The sequence below is a fragment of the Lygodium microphyllum genome, chromosome 27 (genome assembly GCF_053477565.2).
Source record: "Lygodium microphyllum isolate KBCC chromosome 27, Lygodium_microphyllum_v1.1.10, whole genome shotgun sequence".
NCBI classification, from domain to species: domain Eukaryota; kingdom Viridiplantae; phylum Streptophyta; class Polypodiopsida; order Schizaeales; family Lygodiaceae; genus Lygodium; species Lygodium microphyllum.
Genome location: NC_141161.1, coordinates 53569367 through 53588712, shown reverse-complemented (window position 1 = coordinate 53588712; position 19346 = coordinate 53569367). Strand labels below are relative to the sequence as shown.

The window sequence follows — 19346 nt, the reverse complement described above, 5'->3', positions numbered from 1 at the left end:
AACAATCTGCATTGGCCTATTATCATTTGCCCCCACCATGTCTGCCAAGCCTTTGTAGGCCTCTGATTGCAATACTAATTGGTTCTGGCGACACCAAGTTAACTTGCACTGCTCTATACTACAATAAGCATCAATAATAAATTGTTGCAATAGTCTACCAGCACGCAATATGCACACCTCAGTATCTTCGCGCACTTGAAGACGGAATGCATAAAATTGCATTTGGATAACACAATTTTTATTGGACAATTCATATATGTTAATAGAAACACTAACATTACTCATCATCTCCCATAGGAAAAAGGAGGACATATAGCATTGGCATATATGCTCTATGCAAGTTTGAAATAGCAACACATCGACCACCTCGAGTGTAAACATGAATATCTCGACGATCAAGAGTATCCTCATCACCCTGCCCTGGCATGATAGTTGCAAACTGAGTTGTTGCAGGAGTAGAGTATTGTTTACTAATTCTTTGAACACCAAAATTACTCATTCTTAGTTCTTGCACGAGATTATTTTGCAATTGCAAACCCACTGACCTAAAAGTATGTGGTGTGTCAATGCATCATACATTGAAGCTCCCCTAGCAAATTTGGTAATAAATCATGCATAACCCCCAGCCTATTAAGCAACTCATGCTCAGTATCATAAACATAGAGTTGTACAAACATTAGCCTTTCTTGACGCTGCACATCAAGAAGCAAAGTACCTATACGATGATAAACAGAGCCATGCACTCTAAAGGTATAACCATTCTCGATAATAGGTAGCTCATCAACATTAGCTCCGAGTGAATGCATCTCTTGTCCCCTTTCCACCTCTTTCATTTTTCGCACATTCATTCTATTAGAATCCATACATTGGCTGCAATGAAACATATAAACAATCATCTCCAAAAATATATATATAGTAGCACTTTCATGCAATCACAATTAAAGAAACTATCTTCCATACCCATGGGAATAGCTCCAAGCTGGCAAGCGTCAAAGAGATGATGTCGTTGGCATTTTGTTTAATTCAACTGAATCCACTACATTCAATGGAGTCGAAAGCACTACATCGGGAATATCTCCTATGGCTTTGCTTTGTTCCATGGCTACACCAAACTTTAAAGAGAACATAAGAGTCGCACAACAAATAAATCTCAAAGCTATTCGCACACCAAACGTCAAGACATAAGTGATAGACACATTCGCAACCACAAACCCTAAATGCATGAAGATATATGTATGCTACGCGTGAGTGCTATCATGCACAGATGGCACTCACTAGGTACCAATCATGCATTGCCTAAAGGCCTTGCCAATGGATCTTCATTCATGTACATCCGCACAATCTTCTTGAGAGAAAAGAACATGTCCTATACAGGAAGGTGTCCCCAATCTCGAAATACTTATTGGTGCCAATCTCATAGGACACATAATAACTTACCAACTCACATTCACAACCACAAACCCTAAATGCATGAAAGAATATATGTACGCTACACATGAGTGCTATCATGCACACATGGCACTCACCAAGTACCAACCACGCGTTGCCTAAAGGCCTGCCAATGGATCTTCATCCACATACATCTGCACAATCTTAAGAGAAAAGAACATGTCCTATATAGGAAGGTGTCCCCAGTCTCGAAATACTTATTGGTGTCAATCCCATAGGACACACAATAACTTACCAACTCACATTCGCAACCACAAACCCTAAATGCATGAAAGAATATATGTACACTACACATGAGTGCTATCATGCACACATGGCACTCACCAAGTACCAACCACGCATTGCCTAAAGGCCCTGCCAATGGATCTTCATTCACATGCATCTGCAAAATCTTGAGAGAAAAGAACATGTCCTATAGAGGAAGGTGTCCCCAGTCTCGAAATACTTTTTGGTGTCAATCCCATAGGACACACAATAACTTACCAACTCACATTCGCAACCACAAACCCTAAATGCATGAAAGAATACATAAGCCACCTAAGTATGAGAGAGAGAGAGAGAGAGAGAGAGAGAGAGAGAGAGAGGGAGGGTGGCATATGTACCCTAATTGCAAAACCAAACTATACAAAACATCCCAACATATCAAAGCTGGAATCGTTCTATGTATCTAATCCAATCTAAGTTACAAAAGTACATTAGCAAAATTGCTTCATAATCGAGAGAGAAACAGAGAGAAAGAGAGACTATTAAAATGGTTTAAAAGTAGTTTTATAATTTGCAAGACACATACGATGTGTTTCAAAATGAAGATTTTCTTCAAACAATTCATTTAAGAAGTCTTGTAAGAATTACATATACCAAGCAAACCACGGCAAAGAAGCACTGGTTAACATTGCCAAAAACCTATTGTGAACCACTCTTCAAAGATGCAACATTCTCTAGTGCATATCAAGGGCAATGATCTCCAGTGCCAGAAGATGCGCCTGCACGGCGATTCATCTGCATTAACATTGTTGAAAATCTATTAAGATAAACTTTCAAAGAAGTAAGTTGCACATCAAGAGCAATGTTCTCTGGTGCAACCAAGCTCCCGTTCTTGTATGCAATCAACTCACATACTCCATCCTCTATACGACTTGCACTATTAAGAATATCTTTCAACTTCTATTCTTGATCGTTCGAAGATCCAGCACGTGGCTACCAATTTTTCTGGATATGCTCATAAATGTCACCTATATAACCCTTGATCTCTTCTAACTCGCCCTGTATCGTTACTCCATCAACAAGGTGCCCTTCATATTTCTCTTCCTACATTCTCTCAATCCTCTATAGACGGTCACCAATGTTCTCAGAAATTGAAATCGAAGCTTTTTGACGTAGAAATAGTGTCTTCACTTCCTTTTCAATCCCATCCAAGCGACGAATAAACCTCAAGGAACCAACAGAACTATCATGCCCTGCAATATGCTTAAGTGCACGACGAACAGCTTTCTTCCTTGTGACCTCCTTTATTTTGCATACATTCATTTGCACATTAGGAGTGCACTGTATAATATCTTCTACAAACATATTCTTGTTTGCTGTAGAAACCTCCATACTGGACAAAAAGCACACGTTAGCCTTGAGGGAGATATAAAATATTCTCAAAATTTAGAAATAACAAAAACTCCCATGTCTAATACCGCCAAAGCTCAACTAACCCCCTCTCTTTGCTTCTCCCTCTCCCTCTCTCTACACCTAACCAACCAACCAATGCACTAACTAACCAACCTCTAAACAAAAGTAACCTACCAACTAAACTAACTAAACCAAGTGAGGTGTGAAAATATACACACATATAAATACTTTTGTGTGTATATATGTGTGTACACATAGATATAGGATGTAAAAATAAATTTTCCAATAGGAAAATATAGGGGATGGAAGTGTAAATTTGAATATATTCAGCATTTAGAGAAACAACAAATATTTACATAGAGATATAGATCAAGAAAAAGTAAATTAGAAAGTCTAAGATGGGGATTGGTAAAAATTGCAAGAAGGTTAGCAAGTTAAATCATAATAACCTACTCGCGTTCCGTGCACGCTTCGCGCGTGCAGAATGCTAGGCCACTTCACTGCAGCTTCACATGTGAAGCTGCCGCAAAGCGGCATGCGAAGTTGCCGTGCTATCGCATTGCAACTTCATTCAATAATCCATTTCTCCTCTTTCTCCCTCCTATTTTCTCTCTCCATTTCCAATATGATTTATTTCTCTCTGACTGACTCTCTCTCTCTCTCTCTCTCTCTCTCTCTCTCTCTCTCTCTCTCTCTCTCTCTCTCTCTCTCTCTCTCTCTCTCTCTCTCTCTCTCTCTCTCTCTCTCTCTCTCTCTCTCTCTCTCTCTCTCTCTCTCTCAATTCTCTCTAAGCACCCTCTCTCTCTGTCTCACACACACATAACACACTTAAAACTAAAAGGAGTTTAAAAATTTTGTAACACAAAATGCCAGACATAGAAACAATCTCTTCCATGCACCATACTTACAAACTTTCCTCTCGACATCAATGTAAGCAATCATATTCTTGCACGCGTGATACTTAGAAATAACAACATAATACTGAAACGGGTCATAATCGAGACAAAGACCAAGTACCACGAAAAGAATTTCTATAACAGACCTAGTGAAAACGAAGCCACAAAGGCCAAGTATAAGGAACACAAGTGTTTCTAAGCACCATAGGAAAATGGCCGATGCCAACAAAAAAAGGCAATGTCTCGAAGATGCCTAATAGAAACAAAGCTTCCTCTTCTTTGAGTAATCATTAACAAAATCTTCCCCCTTGAGCAAAACATGCGAAGGCGAAGCCGGGAATGATCCCATAGTTTCCATTGGTAAAAATTACAATATAAGTACGTGGAACAACTAACAAAGATCATTCCATCCCAACAATAATAATACCTGGTCGAACATTTGTCAACCACTCCGTAGGTACTGACAAACGTTGATGCAACGTCACAAAATAACCCAAATCCTTGAACCCATACTTGAACCAATGCCTCGGTATCTTATCAGTATGCGAGCGTTGAAATCTCTTCTTATGGTCAACCTCGTACATATGAACCCGAAAACATTGCATCTATCCACAATATACAACTTCAATGAAAACTGGCAGCGTGATATCGATATTCACATCATCATATAAATGCTTGATGACCCTTGCAACTCTCCTTCTTATGATATCATCAGGAGCTACAATGAGTAATGTGCATTGTAGCTCCTTTTGATAGTCAAAAGCTGGGTAATAGTGTCACTCTAGGGTAGGCATCTGCAAAAGTTAAATAAATAGTGAAATATGAAAAAAATATACTTCCAAGAGAGTATACGCCAACCAAACAGGGCATAGAGAGCAATTCACATATATGCAAAACCAGCTTCTCTGCATGGTCTTCAATAACTACATCTCCACAAAGAAAGCAACAGAGAGCAATTCACATATATGCAAAACCAGTGTCCCTACATGGTCGTCAATAACTATATCTTTGCAAAGAAAGAAATACACATTACTGCACCTTTCAAAGAACATCCTTGTATACAATGTTTGTGGTCATATCTCCATCCTCTTCACCCAATAGCACTTTCACACCATGCGAAGATTTTGCCCTTAAAAATGCAACATACAGCTGACCATGTGTAAATACTGGTGCCTTTAGATAAAGACCAACAATGAACAAAGTTTGCCCCTGTGACTTGTTGATTGTCATAGCGAATGCCAATCGGATGGGAAACTGTCTCCACTTTATAGTAAATGGCAACTGTGTAGCATTCAAAACAAAAGTAATCCGGGGAATAAAAACTCGTTCGCCCACATTTACCCCTATTATTATATATGAGCATCTATCACTTTCCTATTGAAAGCTCTACATATCAATCACGTACCATACCCCTTACTGGATTTAGGTTTCTAAGAAGAATAATAGGTGCATTTATCTTCAGCAGCAATAAATGAGGAGGAAATCCACCTCCAAGGTCCAATGTATTTAAATACTCGACAGAATACCAAATTGAGTCATCGGTCTTTGCAATTGAATCTGCACTATAATATTGCCTAACCTTCCCTAGCATTAGTTGCAATGCACGATCATTCAAAGTAGCCACCTCTGTATTCTGCAAGGCAAGTATAGCCCGCTCACTAAAATATGACGTGTAGTCACCCACATTGGACGCGTCATTGTAGACACTATCAATCGATAGACTGCCCTTTTAATACCATGCTAGGTGGAACACACAACTTATCGCAACTTTTAGTAACACCCACTCCATCCCCTATTCCTTGAATCCAACAGATGAACCCATTGTCCACCACACTACCACTTGTCGACACTCGCATATTGCCAGATAGCCTTAGCACCCTTATGTAACGCCACAAATCAAAGTAACACGATGCAGCATTAACAATATCCCCACGTGTTCCCTTTACCACAACCGACAAGACTTGTCTAAATTCCCCCCAAACAAAACAACTTTTCCACCAAATGGCTTATCACAGCTCATAACATCTCTTAGAGTTCTATCAACCGCTTCAAAGGCATATCGATGGGTCATAGAAGCCTCATCCCACAAAATAAGGCTCGTTTGTCTCAATAACCGAGCAAGGTCACTTTGAACAGGAATATTGCAAGTGGATTGATTATTTAATTCTACTGGGATTTTAAACTGCGAGTGAGCTGTACGACCACCTAGTAAAAGCAAGGCAGCAATGCCACATGATGTTGTTGCCAACGCTATACGACCACCATTGCGTACCTTTGCAAGTAAACATTTGTATAAGAAAGTTTTCCCAGACCCACCAGGACCATCCAAAAAGAATACATCCCCAGTATCTATATCAACAGCATCCATGACTGCACTAAAGACAATTCTTTGTCCTTCATTCAACATTCTCTCCATGGATTCAGAAACCCTATGTTGTTCTGATATGTTACATGCATATTCATCTTGCAAAAGAGGGTTAACATGCAATTGTGAGTTTGGTTGACGAGGTTCATGCAACCCATCAAAATCACAGAGTCTTCATCCTACATGACGTAAAAGGTATTGCAGATGCAACAAAGCCATGTTAGATGCCTCATGCTGCAAAACACCAAGAGAGGTGTGCACGTGCTGTAGCTGCAATCTGTACATGATATCCTCTACCATTGGCACCAAAAATCTTTCCCATAGATGGCCAAGCCAAGCTGGCTCACAAAAGACCAAAATTGCAACAAACAAAGTTCGGAGTTGAGCACCAGTTTGCACAGAGACAGCTTCTTCTAAGCACACAACATATTCATCATCGCTCTCCAACATGCCCCTTGCAATGCAAGAATCCCTAAAAGTATCATAGATCACACGATCAACAGTACGCAAATCTTCAAAAAAAGTGCATCCCCAACACTTTGTTAAAAGCATCGGCAAATAGTAGAGCTCACCACAGGTAGGCGCCACAAAATACATCCGGCCACATGTATTCCCATGCTTCCTTCTAGTTCACATCTTATGTCATGTATTCCACACCCAATATACTGGAAAGTCTTGATAGCGAATAGTCCTAGACTCTGGATAAATGCGGTTGCACACAAATCATTTAGTAAGAGTAGTTTTCTGGAGGTCTTCATTCTGCACAACATCTGGTATACTATTTATATCCCGAAACACCACATAGTTCTCACCAGGTAAGTGTACCTGCAAACGTTGTATATCAGACTTTTCATCATGCAATACATAATCATAAATCTGGCAACACGCCTCAGAGGCAGAAACATATCGTGCATCCAAATAACTTTGTATCTCATCCACCTCGTGAACATCGCCACCATTCCGGACTAAATCAACCCCAATAGAAAATTTGACGGTTGCACGGTCATGCCCCTTGTACACATACTTATACAAATACTTAACAGCCGCAATTATTGAGCACACCTCCACATTCATGTGTTCATTGTATTTCTTACTCAAGAATGGATTATATGGAACAATCCATTGATTATCAATAGCATTACCATTTATGATCACAGAGTTTCCATCATCTCGTCTTTGATAAATGGGATAGCCAGAACTATCAACCGTTGTCATGCCCAATAATTTTCGCAGGTAATCTTTAGTACATCTACCCTTGTCCATATAGGGACTCTTGGGGTTCAATCCTCTGCAAGGGCCATGAATGTTGCACTTTGAAATTGTCTCGAATAAGGCTGGAAACTTAACTCTATTGGGCAATGGTAGTCCCTCTTTTGGAATTCAATCACAGTAACATAGCCTGCAACCTTTCCAAAGAGATCCTTCCACAACAACATATACATTAAATTAGCATGCTTTTTATGAAACACGCGAGCAATCAAATCCGGACGGTCATAAGCACTTTGGCCAGGCAATAAAGAATTAGTTATCTCCAACCACTTTGGATTGCATGTCACTGTTATAAAAAGGTCAAGTTTTCCCTTACATCGCACTATAACCATGGAATCCTGATATAATTGATACATGTGCCTTGGCCCACCTGTGAATGGCGACGGTAAAACTATCCTCTTGCCACGAGAGGCATCTGCATTGGCCCATTATCATTTGCCCCCACCATGTTTGCCAAGCCTTTGTAGGCCTCTGAATTCAACACTGATTGGAACTGGACACCTACAATCTTCACTAGCCAATTCTTCAGTACCCCGAATGGCTCCACTCTTATACCGTTTGCTAACGTGACATTAAACCTAGCAGCTTCGACAGGCGGGTTTCCCCAAGTCTAAAGCACTGCATAGCTAAGCACACTAACCCCAGCTCCCATGTCTACGATTCCCTTTCTTGTTGTGTCACCCAGGGCTAGGACCGCCCGGCAAGACTGCGTGCATCTGAGAGCCTTCCCAAAAGGTGTTGACATGCAAGGATTTAGGCATGGAGTGCAGCGTCAAACTTGGCAATTGTGTTTCTGCATCCTGGTCTTGAGGGTCTGCCATGACCTGCTCTTGTGATCCTTTAGCGCACTGCTTAAGATCTTGCCATAGGCTAGGATGCTGCTTAAGCAGATCTCCCAGACTAAGTGTTACAGGGGTGGTCACTAGCGTGGTCAGGAGATCGTTAGATACTCGTCCTTCCCCTAACCTAGATTATCCGGGCCAATGGCCGTGGCTGATCTGCGGCTCTATCGCGTCTAGGCTTGGTCTCAACGGCACTGCTTGTGGCGCGGTTTCTTCTGCCGACTTAGGTTGAGGTGGTGATATCGGCGTGCTTACACTGGAGAGATCATCAATCTCGTCCTCTATGATGGGCTCAGCGACTTTGAGATGCTCTTGAGCCTCCTTCACCCATTCCTTCACCTTTTCTATGGCCTCTAATTGTCGCTTCGGATGCGGGTATTCCCCTACCTTAGCAATTCCCTTTTCGGCCATCTTAGGGGCTGAAGTCTCTGCCTCCGTGTTTGAAACCTTCTTTCCCGCAGGCAGAGTCATAGCACTCTCGATTTTTAGTGTGACTTTAGCTTCCGATCTCTTCTTTTTTTGCCTGCGGCTTTTCTTCCCTATGGAGGTTGCGTCAAGATTGCTGGGTCCTGGCAAAGAGATGCTGGCCTGCTTCATTTGGGCTCAGGTCATGACCCGCAATGGAATAGGTGTGGCCTCCCCATCGAGGTTTTTGACACCAAATAGCCCCAGTGGGACAGATGGCAAGTCGACTGAGCTAGAGGATGGCTTTTGCTTTGGACAATCTATGAAAAGATGGGTGATTCCACACTCTGCACACCTTTGGTCAGCCTTATCCCTGTTTTGCTACTCTCTCTCAGGGTAGCGTGATGAGACATGGCTAGGGTGACCGCAAGTCCAACAGGTGACTGGATCCTGCGCCTGCCCTCCTAGACCTCTACCTCATCCTCGTCCTAACGCCATTACCAGCACGGGTCGATAATCCATGAGGACCGCGTTGCCCTCGTCATCGTGCGAGACGTAAGGGTATATGTAGGTCTCTTCATCATTCGGCTCCTCCAGGTAGTGTACTGGAGTGTCACTCGGTGGGTGGGTCACGTAAGGACCAGTAGTCTAGGAATACCTGTAGGATTTATGTCCATTCTAGGGACGGCTGGTTTCATATCGTTAGGCGCGGGAAGAGCCAATGGGGCTCCCCTTCCGAAGAATGGCTGCGGCCTGTTCGCTAGATAAGGCTGGTCGTAGGGTTGCGAGTATGGAAGTCTTCTTGGTAATCTACAATGCGTGACATCATGGCCGAACCTACCGCAGTTAGCACAAGGTCTTGACCTAGGGTCTTGACACTCGGCCGGCAGGTGGTTTCCGCCACAGTACACGCATTGGACGTGTGGGCGCGTTGGTCATCTCAACATGTCTTGTAACTTGGCTAATTCCATTTTGACCTCAACCAAGCCTTGTCTGTCTCGGTGGCCTTCCCCTTATCTTGGGATGATGGGATTGACTACTTCACTAGAGGCTGACATTCTCTCTGAGCTTCGTGAGTTGGTCTCCTCTAGATTTGAGCTCCTAGAGCTCCGCTCTTTCAGCTGATCCATCGACTCTGATGGCTTCCTCAAACACTCTAGCCACCGTGTTCTGCTAAAGCCTTTTATAGCTCCTCGTCTTGAATTCCGCTGATGAACATAGTCGAAACTACTCTTTCAGTCGGGTCACTCGCCCAGAGGGATTCTCTTAAAGAGACTCCTCGCATGGGTCATGTAGTCACGGATGTCCTCCTTCTCTTTCTGCTTGACGTTCATCAAGCGTTCTAACAGGTTATCAGAGTATCCGGGCTCGGCAAATCTCTTGACAAAGAGATCCTTGAGATTATTGAAGTTGGCTCGCTCTACAGCATCCAGGCTTGTATACCACGTCCTACCCTTGTCACCTAGGCAAAGCCCGAATGCTTGAGAACGTTGAGTTTGGTCATTGAGGCCATTGGCTTTGTAGACTTGCTCAAACTGCTCAACAAAGTTGTATGGGTCGTCCTGAGGTTGGTACTTATCGAGTTGCTTGGCAACAATGGGTATTTTGGCCTGGCTCTTTGAGCCTTGGTTCGCCCCTAATCCTATGAGCAGTGACGTCGCTAGTGCGGTGGCACTCTGCTCTACTGCTGTATTATCGAGCAGCTATTTCATGAGGAGCTCGCTCAACGTCAAGTCTCCCTCCAGTGCTCTCTCGTGGTCCATTCGGTTTTGGCCAGCCAAGTTCAGCACTCACTGCACCTCATGCAGCTCCATGCTTTACCTTTGGCTCCTAGCCTGCTGATCCCTATTGTACTCGGCTATGCCCTGCAATGCTTTGGGGGTAGCCTTCTCTCCTCCTCTAGATCTGCAATGATTGCGTCTACTGTCCTCTCGCGGTGCTTGTACCGGGCGTGCGCGTCATAACTGCTCACCAGCTACTGAATAGCATCTGGGAATATGTTCTAATCGAGATCTTCACTAGACCGATGGTCGAAGCTCTTGTCCGTCATGGTCGAGTTCTCACGCTCCACTACGCTATCGATCAGGTTGAATAGACTTAGATCCTCGTCATTGGCGCTCCTTGCTTGGTCCTACTCTGCGCTTCGATGGTTTGTCTATGTCTTGCGTCCTCTCCTATTGGTGGGTTCCTTGAGTGGTTTATCTGAGTGAGTTCCTTTGGTTATTGAATACAAACCTCAATTTATGGTCACTCGGTAAGTGTGTCGTTTCTTCTGCACTTGTGCCCAATCAGGCTTTCAGCTTTATTAAATGTACTTCAAGTGTAGAAATTCACTGTGAGTGCAGCAAGCAATTCCTCAGCGTCTTACACACTCTCGCTTGTTTTGGGCCTGATAGGCTTGTAGATCCATTTTCTGGACGTTTTGTCAGGGTTTAGGGTTTCCTCATATGTTACCTTGTTTGTTTTCGGTCAATCAGGTTTTACGACTCAACGACTCGCGTCTAAGTCCTTGGGTCTCACAACTGTCCGCTTCTAGCCGCTAAGCGGCTGAGCACTACAATTTCTCTTATCACATGTGTCAGAATCAAGTTCTGAGCGGCTAAAGGGTTTCGATAGTTTGCGTTGCTACGTATTTGCCGGGTTAGGTCAAATTTCTAAAAACTTTGACAAAAAGTTACACTCAGATCAACTGGTCCGAATTGCAGGGTCTGAGTAAGTCACTCGGACGGGCCGAGACACGGGGTTGAGGGCCGAAATTCCGGGTTTGACTCTGTCGGACGGGCCGAGTAGCGAATTCAGACAGGGTGATTCGAACGGGCCGAACATTGCTTGGCCGAGGGCCGAATTTGGGATGTGGCCAAGGGCCGAATTTGAGACTCGGACGGGTCACTCGAACGGGCCGATTGGCGAATGTGCCACGTGGCAAAAAGTTTTGATTCGGACAGCCGAATGGGTTGACTCGGACAGTTGCCTCGAACGGTCCCAGTTGATCGGATTGGCGGAGTGGGCTGAGTGACAAGGGTCGAGGGCCGATTCTGGGACTCGGCCCAGGAGAGACCACTCGGATGGGCCGAATGCGACACGCATAACCCGCACGAACGCGATTTCGATCGTTTCACCAAATGTAGGCCAGTGCCATGGTCATGCACTTCCAGATCCTATCTAGGGAAGTAGAGGGAGAGATTCGTATACCTGAACGGGCCGGTAAGTGCGTCGGTGATGCAATCGAATCGATACGGGTTGGAGCTCTCTCTCTCTCTCTCTCTCTCTCTCTCTCTCTCTCTCTCTCTCTCTCTCTCTCTCTCTCTCTCTCTCTCTCTCTCTCTCTCTGTGAAATGGCACAAATGAGCTCTCCCTTGGCCTCCTGGCTCTTATATGCCTTCCCAAATGTGGCGTTGATGCCCCCAATCACTCACTTGCCGATCTTAGGCATCACTAGCGAGCATTTTACCCATTTTGCACGATTTTTGCCATGTTTTGAAACAGTAAACCCTACCCTTTTCCGATTCGATTTCCTAGCTCTAACCTACGCTAAATGCAACAAAGATCGAAGGCAAAAAACTAAAATAGATTCTCCATGCTTTCCAATCATCAAACAACCAAAATATCCCAAAATACTTACTTGTTTTGAAGATCAAAAACACCCAAACTTCCTACCTATCTCAAGCTCCATTTTGGGGATGAATCCCCTACTTCGATGCTCGATATGAGGCGCGCAAGTGCTCAAGCTTGAATCCGTTGGTCCCGGTAACGAACCAAAATGTGGGAGCTTTTGCTCAACCACCAAGACCCATGGACTGCTTATTGTTTCAAGCGTTCCAAGCAAGCTCTAATGGCTATCTCTCACCTAGCCGACGTGCCGTCGATCCTACAAGTGTAGTGAGCTTACCTTGATTCTTGATCGAGTACCCTCATCTCTCTTGCACTCCGGTAGCTCCATGATTCTTGATGCTAGCTCAAGCATCCTCAAGCCTCCTCCATCTCCAAGCTCCATCCTCCATAGTCTCGCGCGCAAGAGAAAAGAAGAGAAGAGAAGAGGAGATGGTGAAGAGCTTCACCCTCTTGATCCCTCACTCCCACACACACTAACTCCCTCACACTCTCACACTCCCTCTCTCAAGAGTACACACAAGCAAGAAGGAGAGAAGAAGAGAGGAAGAATAAGACTCTTTTTGCCACACACCAAAGAATGAGCTTCTCATTCACTTTTCAACTTTATATACAAAAACCCTAAATCCCTTTTGGGTGGTCATCCCCTTTTTCCCTTTTTTACATGGCCGGCCGTAGCCTAGGCCCTTTTTCCCATTTTCCACCACTCTAATTTCATCCTATTCCCAACTAATGCATACATTTTGCACAGGAGCGAGCCTGCCGCTCTTTTACAAGGATTTGGGAGTGCTTCCCTATTTAATGGTGCGCCTTTTACTCTTTTGTTGCCTCGGGGTGACACTGGGACTCTCTGAGGGTCGTGCCCGGACATTTAAATTTTTCAGGGTCTGGTTATTGGTCAAGGCGCCTTTTTCTGCTTTTATCCTACGCCTTTTTTGCTATTTTCTTTTTTCCGTTTTCCGCTCCTCTGTGCTGCGGGAAACACAGTAACATTACCCCCCTCCTAGCCACTTGCCAGTCCCATGGCATTGCGATGGGAAGTAGTGGCTAGTTAGGTGTGCTGCGAGACAAAACTGGTGGGTGGATGACACCGCTTCCAAGGTGGTTGTGTGAATGAGAGTTGATGGAGTTTAGTGACGATGACCAAGAGAGATTTTGGCATGCTTTAGGCTTCATGAAGATGCTCGGCATCTTTCTCACAGTTGTGGCGTCTGTTATGTATCCGATCGTCCCTTGAGCATCAGAAATGCTTGAAGCAATAAGCAATACCCTAGGAGGATGGTATTGGAGGGATTTATTCTGGAGAAACCCCCCCGAACTCTGTCTTGACAAAGATATGGTTTGTCTTCGCATTGAAAATCTGTGTCTTTGATTTGAAGGTCTTTGTCTTTGAGTTGAAGGTCTTCATCTTTGAGTTGAAGGTCTTCAGTATTACGTTGAAGATCTTCAACTCTGCATTGAAATTCTTCAGGCTTGTGGAATCAATAAGCGATCCGTAGATCTTGAGGCGTTGGGCATGCATCTTTGGAAGATGAGGTTCCAAGATCTATGCCAATGGCAGATCTATCTTGACTTGGTTCAATCATGGTAGCCATCAGCAGGCAGATGGCTGGTCACCGGCACATGGAAAAAGGTTTGGTCATTAAAGGATGCCGTGGGTGATCCTCTTCAACGGAGTAGCCATTTCTTGAAACTTGAACATAACCTGCAAGAAAAGTTGTGCACTTCCTAAGGGGTGTGTCTACCTCTTCGTGTAGTGTGTGGTGCCCGTGGCAGTGGAACTGGGAGATGGGTCTAACCTTGGGCAAGCCCTTGGTAATGTCGCACACTTGAGGACCCAGTTTGTGTGTCGTTGGAGGTGCGGTGCAAGTCTTAGGGTGACAGGTCTGAAAGTCCTTCCCTTGATGTGCCCTAAGTGTGAAGTGGGGAGGGGGCTAGGGAAAACCCTAGGTGCAGTAACTGTGGTGCATTTTTTATTTTTTTTTATGATAACCAGGCCTAATTGTCTTCATTGGAATGAGAGGGGAAGGGGGTCGGATAGATTTGCTCAAAAACTGGCGACTTTGCATATAATCTTTTAGATTCATGCGGACATGAAGAGGAGTGGTGGAGAGGAAAGGGTGATTGCACCTAGTGAATTGGTTGTCATTCATATCTTCTAGGAGGGCTAGGCAAAAAGAGGGAAGGAGACTAGCCCTAATCATAAGATGAGCCATGGTGCAGTTTGTCAATATTGTGGGAGAGAAGGAAGGAGTCTCACTTGCAGCTTTCTTGCTTGCACAATGGGGGAATACACACAAGGGTGGAGGCTGAAAACAGTTTTCCTCTTCTTAGTTGTGTAAGCCAAAAGAACTCTCATACAAAGAAATAGAAGAACCCTATATATGGGTCTCAAACCAAACTCAACTAACTAAGGTGGCATACTAACTGAACCATGAACTAGAGTAGATAAGGATAGCTGTCATCTAGCTATTATTCATGGGTGGTGTACCAACCGCATCTGCAACTAACAAGTCGGTGACATAAATGCACAACGGTCACCCTGGCATATCACGAGGAGCTCGATATCTCAACACAGTTGTCTATAGCATTAGGGTCAAAGAATAGGGGAGGTAAGCCGCACTCTTGTGGAGTCGGGTCCTGCTTAAGGAGTAGCCTAAGTAACCTAAGATAATTACATGTTGTTACAAAAGCGGGGTCAGGACATGAGGAGAAATCCGCAAGAAAGCACGTCATAGACGCATCTAGGCTTTCGGCAGTAAAGAGAAGGGCATGCTCAAAGGATACTACAGTGGAGTTATAAATAATAGGGAAGACGTACCGCCCGTGGAGGGTAGCATCAAAATCCACCCCTACCCTTCGAGGGTATGCCATGTAGGTAGGGTTGTTCCACTCGAATGGCAGGGTGTTACAAAATGCCATCCAGGCGAGCATGCTGATGTCGCATACTTGCCTCCTCCACAGGGGTTGCCTTTTGTAGCCCTGTACAGTGTGTGGGACTTCAAAAACTTTATTTTGCCAGTAGTCAGCCGCTTTGGTGCCCCAAGAGGTCGGGGTCTTTTCTCGCTCTTCTAGCCATCTTTACCCCAACCGACCACCGACCACGATTACCTCGTCCATCACCTTGAGCGGCAGGACCCTCCCCAGAATGTTGGATAGGAGGAAACTAAAGGTAAATGGATCATTTTCTTGTTCCTGTACCTCCCACAATACCAGTTCTACGTGGAATCCCGCGGGGAGATCATCAGGGCACGGTGGGAGAGGTGGGGATAGTAGCATGGCTAGTTTGGCTCTCAATTGTCTCCTGGCCGCCTCTACTAGCTTCCTACGTCTTTCCCTAGAGGCGGCTTTTCTTTCTGCAGATGGGTCTTCTTGTGGTGGCTCCTGAGACTGCGATGAGGGGGGTTGTGGGACTACATCCTCCCTGAATCGGTTCATGTCGATTTCCAGTTCTGCTTCCTCCCCCTGCAATTCTCCCTATGCTGCTTCCTCCTCAAATCCGAGGGCGTTGATTTCCTAGGGGGTTAGGCTGGCCAGCAATAGGTATTTTCGTTGCTCAGCCTAACCTCCGCAGGTAAGGGTGGCATCTGCAATCCAGCGTGTAAGGCTCTCCGTGCCATGCCGATCTTTCTTTGCGTCACCTCCAATGACTCTCCTTGCACTTCATGGATGGCGTCCAGGATGGTGTCGAGGAAGGCCTTTTGTTGAGTGCTGAAGGCCACTTGGGCTGCTTCTGCCTTGCTCTCTGCGATGATTTTCTCCTTCTCTGCCAGAGCAAGGCGCCGCGCTAGTGTCTTCACCCTCTTTTCATTATGCGCATCCCACTCCTCTGCTCTTTTGTTCATCTCTTCCAAGCCCTCTCCTTGCTTTAGGGTTAGTATCATAAGTTTCTGCTCGTGGTCTTCCAACTCCCTGACTAGCCTCTCTTGCTCTTCTTTTTCAGAGTTTAGCTGATCTATCAGGCGCTCGATTTCCTCTTGTTGTTCTTTTATGCCTTGTTGTCTCTCTTCATCCCTGGCATTCAGCTCAGCCCCACAAGCGCATCAACCTGAGCAGATTTCGTAGCAAGCTCCTGGTATTGCACTATCAGGAGCTTGTGCTCTCTTTGCATTTTTACTAGCTCCTGTGTCTCATTTTCGAGCTACTATCTCCAGTGCTCCTCCCTCTCATCCTTAGCCTTCATTTCTTGTTTGAGATCCGCAATCTCCCTCTGCTGCATGGCTATCATTCTCGTTTTATCCAGCTGGAAGGCGGCCACTGATTCCTTCTCTGCTGCCAACTCAGCCACGGCTATCTTGCGTTCCTCCTTAGCTTTCTCCAATTGGGAGAGCAGCTCGGCGACATATTCGTCGTAATTAGCCGATGGTGTCATCATTGTGTGGATGGGCAAGGTTGAGGCTTCTACCTTCTGCCTTTTGGGCTCTTGCCTGGATTCCGCATCCATAGCTGGCCTCTTTTGTCCTGTGGCTGTGGTTTCTGTGCTCTGTCCCTGGCCCATCTCTTTGTTGATGAAGTACTGCATCCATGCCACGAAGTTTGACACGTCGGCACTGGTCGGGATGCTAGGGGTGATGGTGGTGGGTTCAGCGGAAGGCATCAGGAGGGTAGGAATTGGATGAAGCGGGGCCTTGCCCTTGCCCTCAGGGACTGGAGGTGGCACAAACTCCAACACCTGTGTGCTAGACCCTGGCCCCTCTTCTCTATGTGGGCTCAGGCTCCTCGGTTCATCTGCTCGGCTCTGTTGCTCGATGGACCACCGGCATGTGGCTTCCGCCAGGTCCTCCTCCTCCTTCCTTCGTAGCTCTTCCTCTTCCTCATCTGCCTTTCTTTTCCTTTCCTCCTTCGCTTTTCTCTGCTCTTCCTTCTTCTTCCCTTTTTCTTCTTTTTCCTTCCTTTTCTTCTCCTCTACTTCTTGTTTCGATGCCTTCTTTGCTTTCTGCAATTCTTCTTTTTCCTTCTCCTCCTCCTATCTCTTCGTTCTCTCTCTCTCCTTGGCCTCTTTTAGGGACTCTTTCTTTGCCCTTTCCAAGTCTTCTCTCTCCTTTCTGCCTTCGTCATCCTTCTTCTTTCTCTGCATTGTCTTCTTCTTGGGTCTCCTGGTTTTCTTTTTGGTTGTCTGTCCCTCCCCTTCTTCTTCTGTTTCAGTTCTATCGATGGACCTATCCTTGTCCTGGTAAGGAGGTGACCTCTCTGGCATTTCTCCTTCTCCTTCTTCCGCCTCCTATGCTTCCTTCACTGCCTCCTGGATGAGTGCGGTCAAGACACCTCCATACCCGATGAAGGAGGCTTTGGAGGAGGCTTTCTTTCTTTCCGTAACTTTAGAAGCCGGAGATTCTCCTCCTGCTGGTGCACTTCCTAGGGCTAACGCTTTGGCCACCTGATCAATCATTTTTCGCACGTACACATTTCAATCTACTTCATCTAGGGTATGGGTTGCTACATTCTCCAGCACCGGTACGCTAATTCGATGCATCAAGCAATTGTAATGCTGGCTGGAGAAGAGCACATGTATCAGCTTGGCCTGCATCCTAGCTTCTGTGTTAGGGATATCCTGGATGCTTATGTCGTCATTAGTAAGCACATCTTCCTTCTTCATTTTCAGCATGGCATAAACATCCATTTTTTGTTTCCTCTCCATCTTTGGTACCAATCCCAAAGCCTTCTCCACCAAGGCTGGGTCTAACAGGACCTGTACCTATTTTGCCTCTTCTCCTCTGCCCACTGTTACAATACCACATTCTTGATCCGGGTTGTATGTTCTAAGGAACTCCACGCACTTCAGGTGATCCGGCTCCTACGAGAACTTTTCGAGATACTTCGCGAGGTTGCATTGTTCCACCACCCTCTTGGCTGCTTCCTCCTTGGCCACCACGACTTCTATGTTGTGGATGGTTCGGAATTTGAGTTGGCTGAAGGCGCGGTTCTCTAGATGGATGCGGTATTGCTCCCTTTCCTCGTCTTTGAATGGGAGTCAATGGGCACTGCCTTGCTGCGACATTTTATGCTCCTGCCATAAATCATAACTTTCATTAGTATTTTCCACATATCAATTCGCTGATTGCGGGAAAAGAAAAACTCTATGCTTTTTGAATGAATTCCTTAGGAAGCCATGTAGATTTTCCTTTTTAGACTTGGACTTTTGCCCTTTACTTCAAAGTTTTTCCTGCCCATTTTCCTACCCCGTCCGTTTTTTCATGCTATCTGTGTATGCTTATCCCCTTTGATTCATTTCTCATCTAATTCATTTCACCTTACCCCCTCCCCTTCCATCTTGAAAAGAATCCTTCCTAGGATTGAGGGTCAAAAGGTTACGGGCTTTTGGCATGTTGGGATGGGAGTTACTTGTGAAGGAGCCAAGTATAGAAATTGGGATTGTATTCCAGTTGAGCTGCATGGTCCAAATCAAAGGGTCGAATTCCTACGTGTGTGATGTATGTGAGAACATCTGTGAGGAAGTCACCAGAGTCAACCCGACTCGCAATGTGGAGTTCTTCCTCTGTTAAGAGATGGTCAAGGTAGGGATGCCCCTTTATGTGCTCGTCCATGGGTCGGCCCCGAAGAGTGGTTAACACTCTGTACGAGGTGGGCGCGACGTAAGTGGGATCGTACTCTGCTGTTTTGATGGCACGGCATTGCTCGGCATTGGTCATTATGTGACATCCTTCAAATTCCCATTGTAACCTAAGAGCATACCACTGCCTCACGAAAGGTGATCCAGTATCAGCGAGGTGTGATAACTCCACGATTTCTTGGTCAGTGATAGCAGAAGTGGTTCATGGATTGTATGACGTGATAAGGCGATGTTTGATGGCTTGCTCCTTGGAGATCTCGCTGTGAATCAGCTCAGCAGCGGAGCGAGAAGCTTTTGCAAATGCAAACTTGAAGGTCTCCCAA

General features: G+C 45.2%; 1 protein-coding gene across 1 annotated transcript; it reads right to left on the bottom strand.

The window, feature by feature from the left end:
• Positions 1-7050: 7050 nt before the first annotated feature.
• On the bottom strand, positions 7051-7401 carry LOC148012329 (uncharacterized). The gene has a single exon (XM_087669142.1). It carries the CDS (start codon positions 7399-7401, stop codon positions 7051-7053), a length of 351 nt encoding a protein of 116 aa, XP_087525268.1.
• Positions 7402-19346: the final 11945 nt, after the last annotated feature.

Bases quoted from the DNA above. Each gene is read 5' to 3' on its own strand.
- LOC148012329 (XM_087669142.1), bottom strand. From the start codon at position 7,401: ATGAATGTGGAGGTGTGCTCAATAATTGCGGCTGTTAAGTATTTGTAT.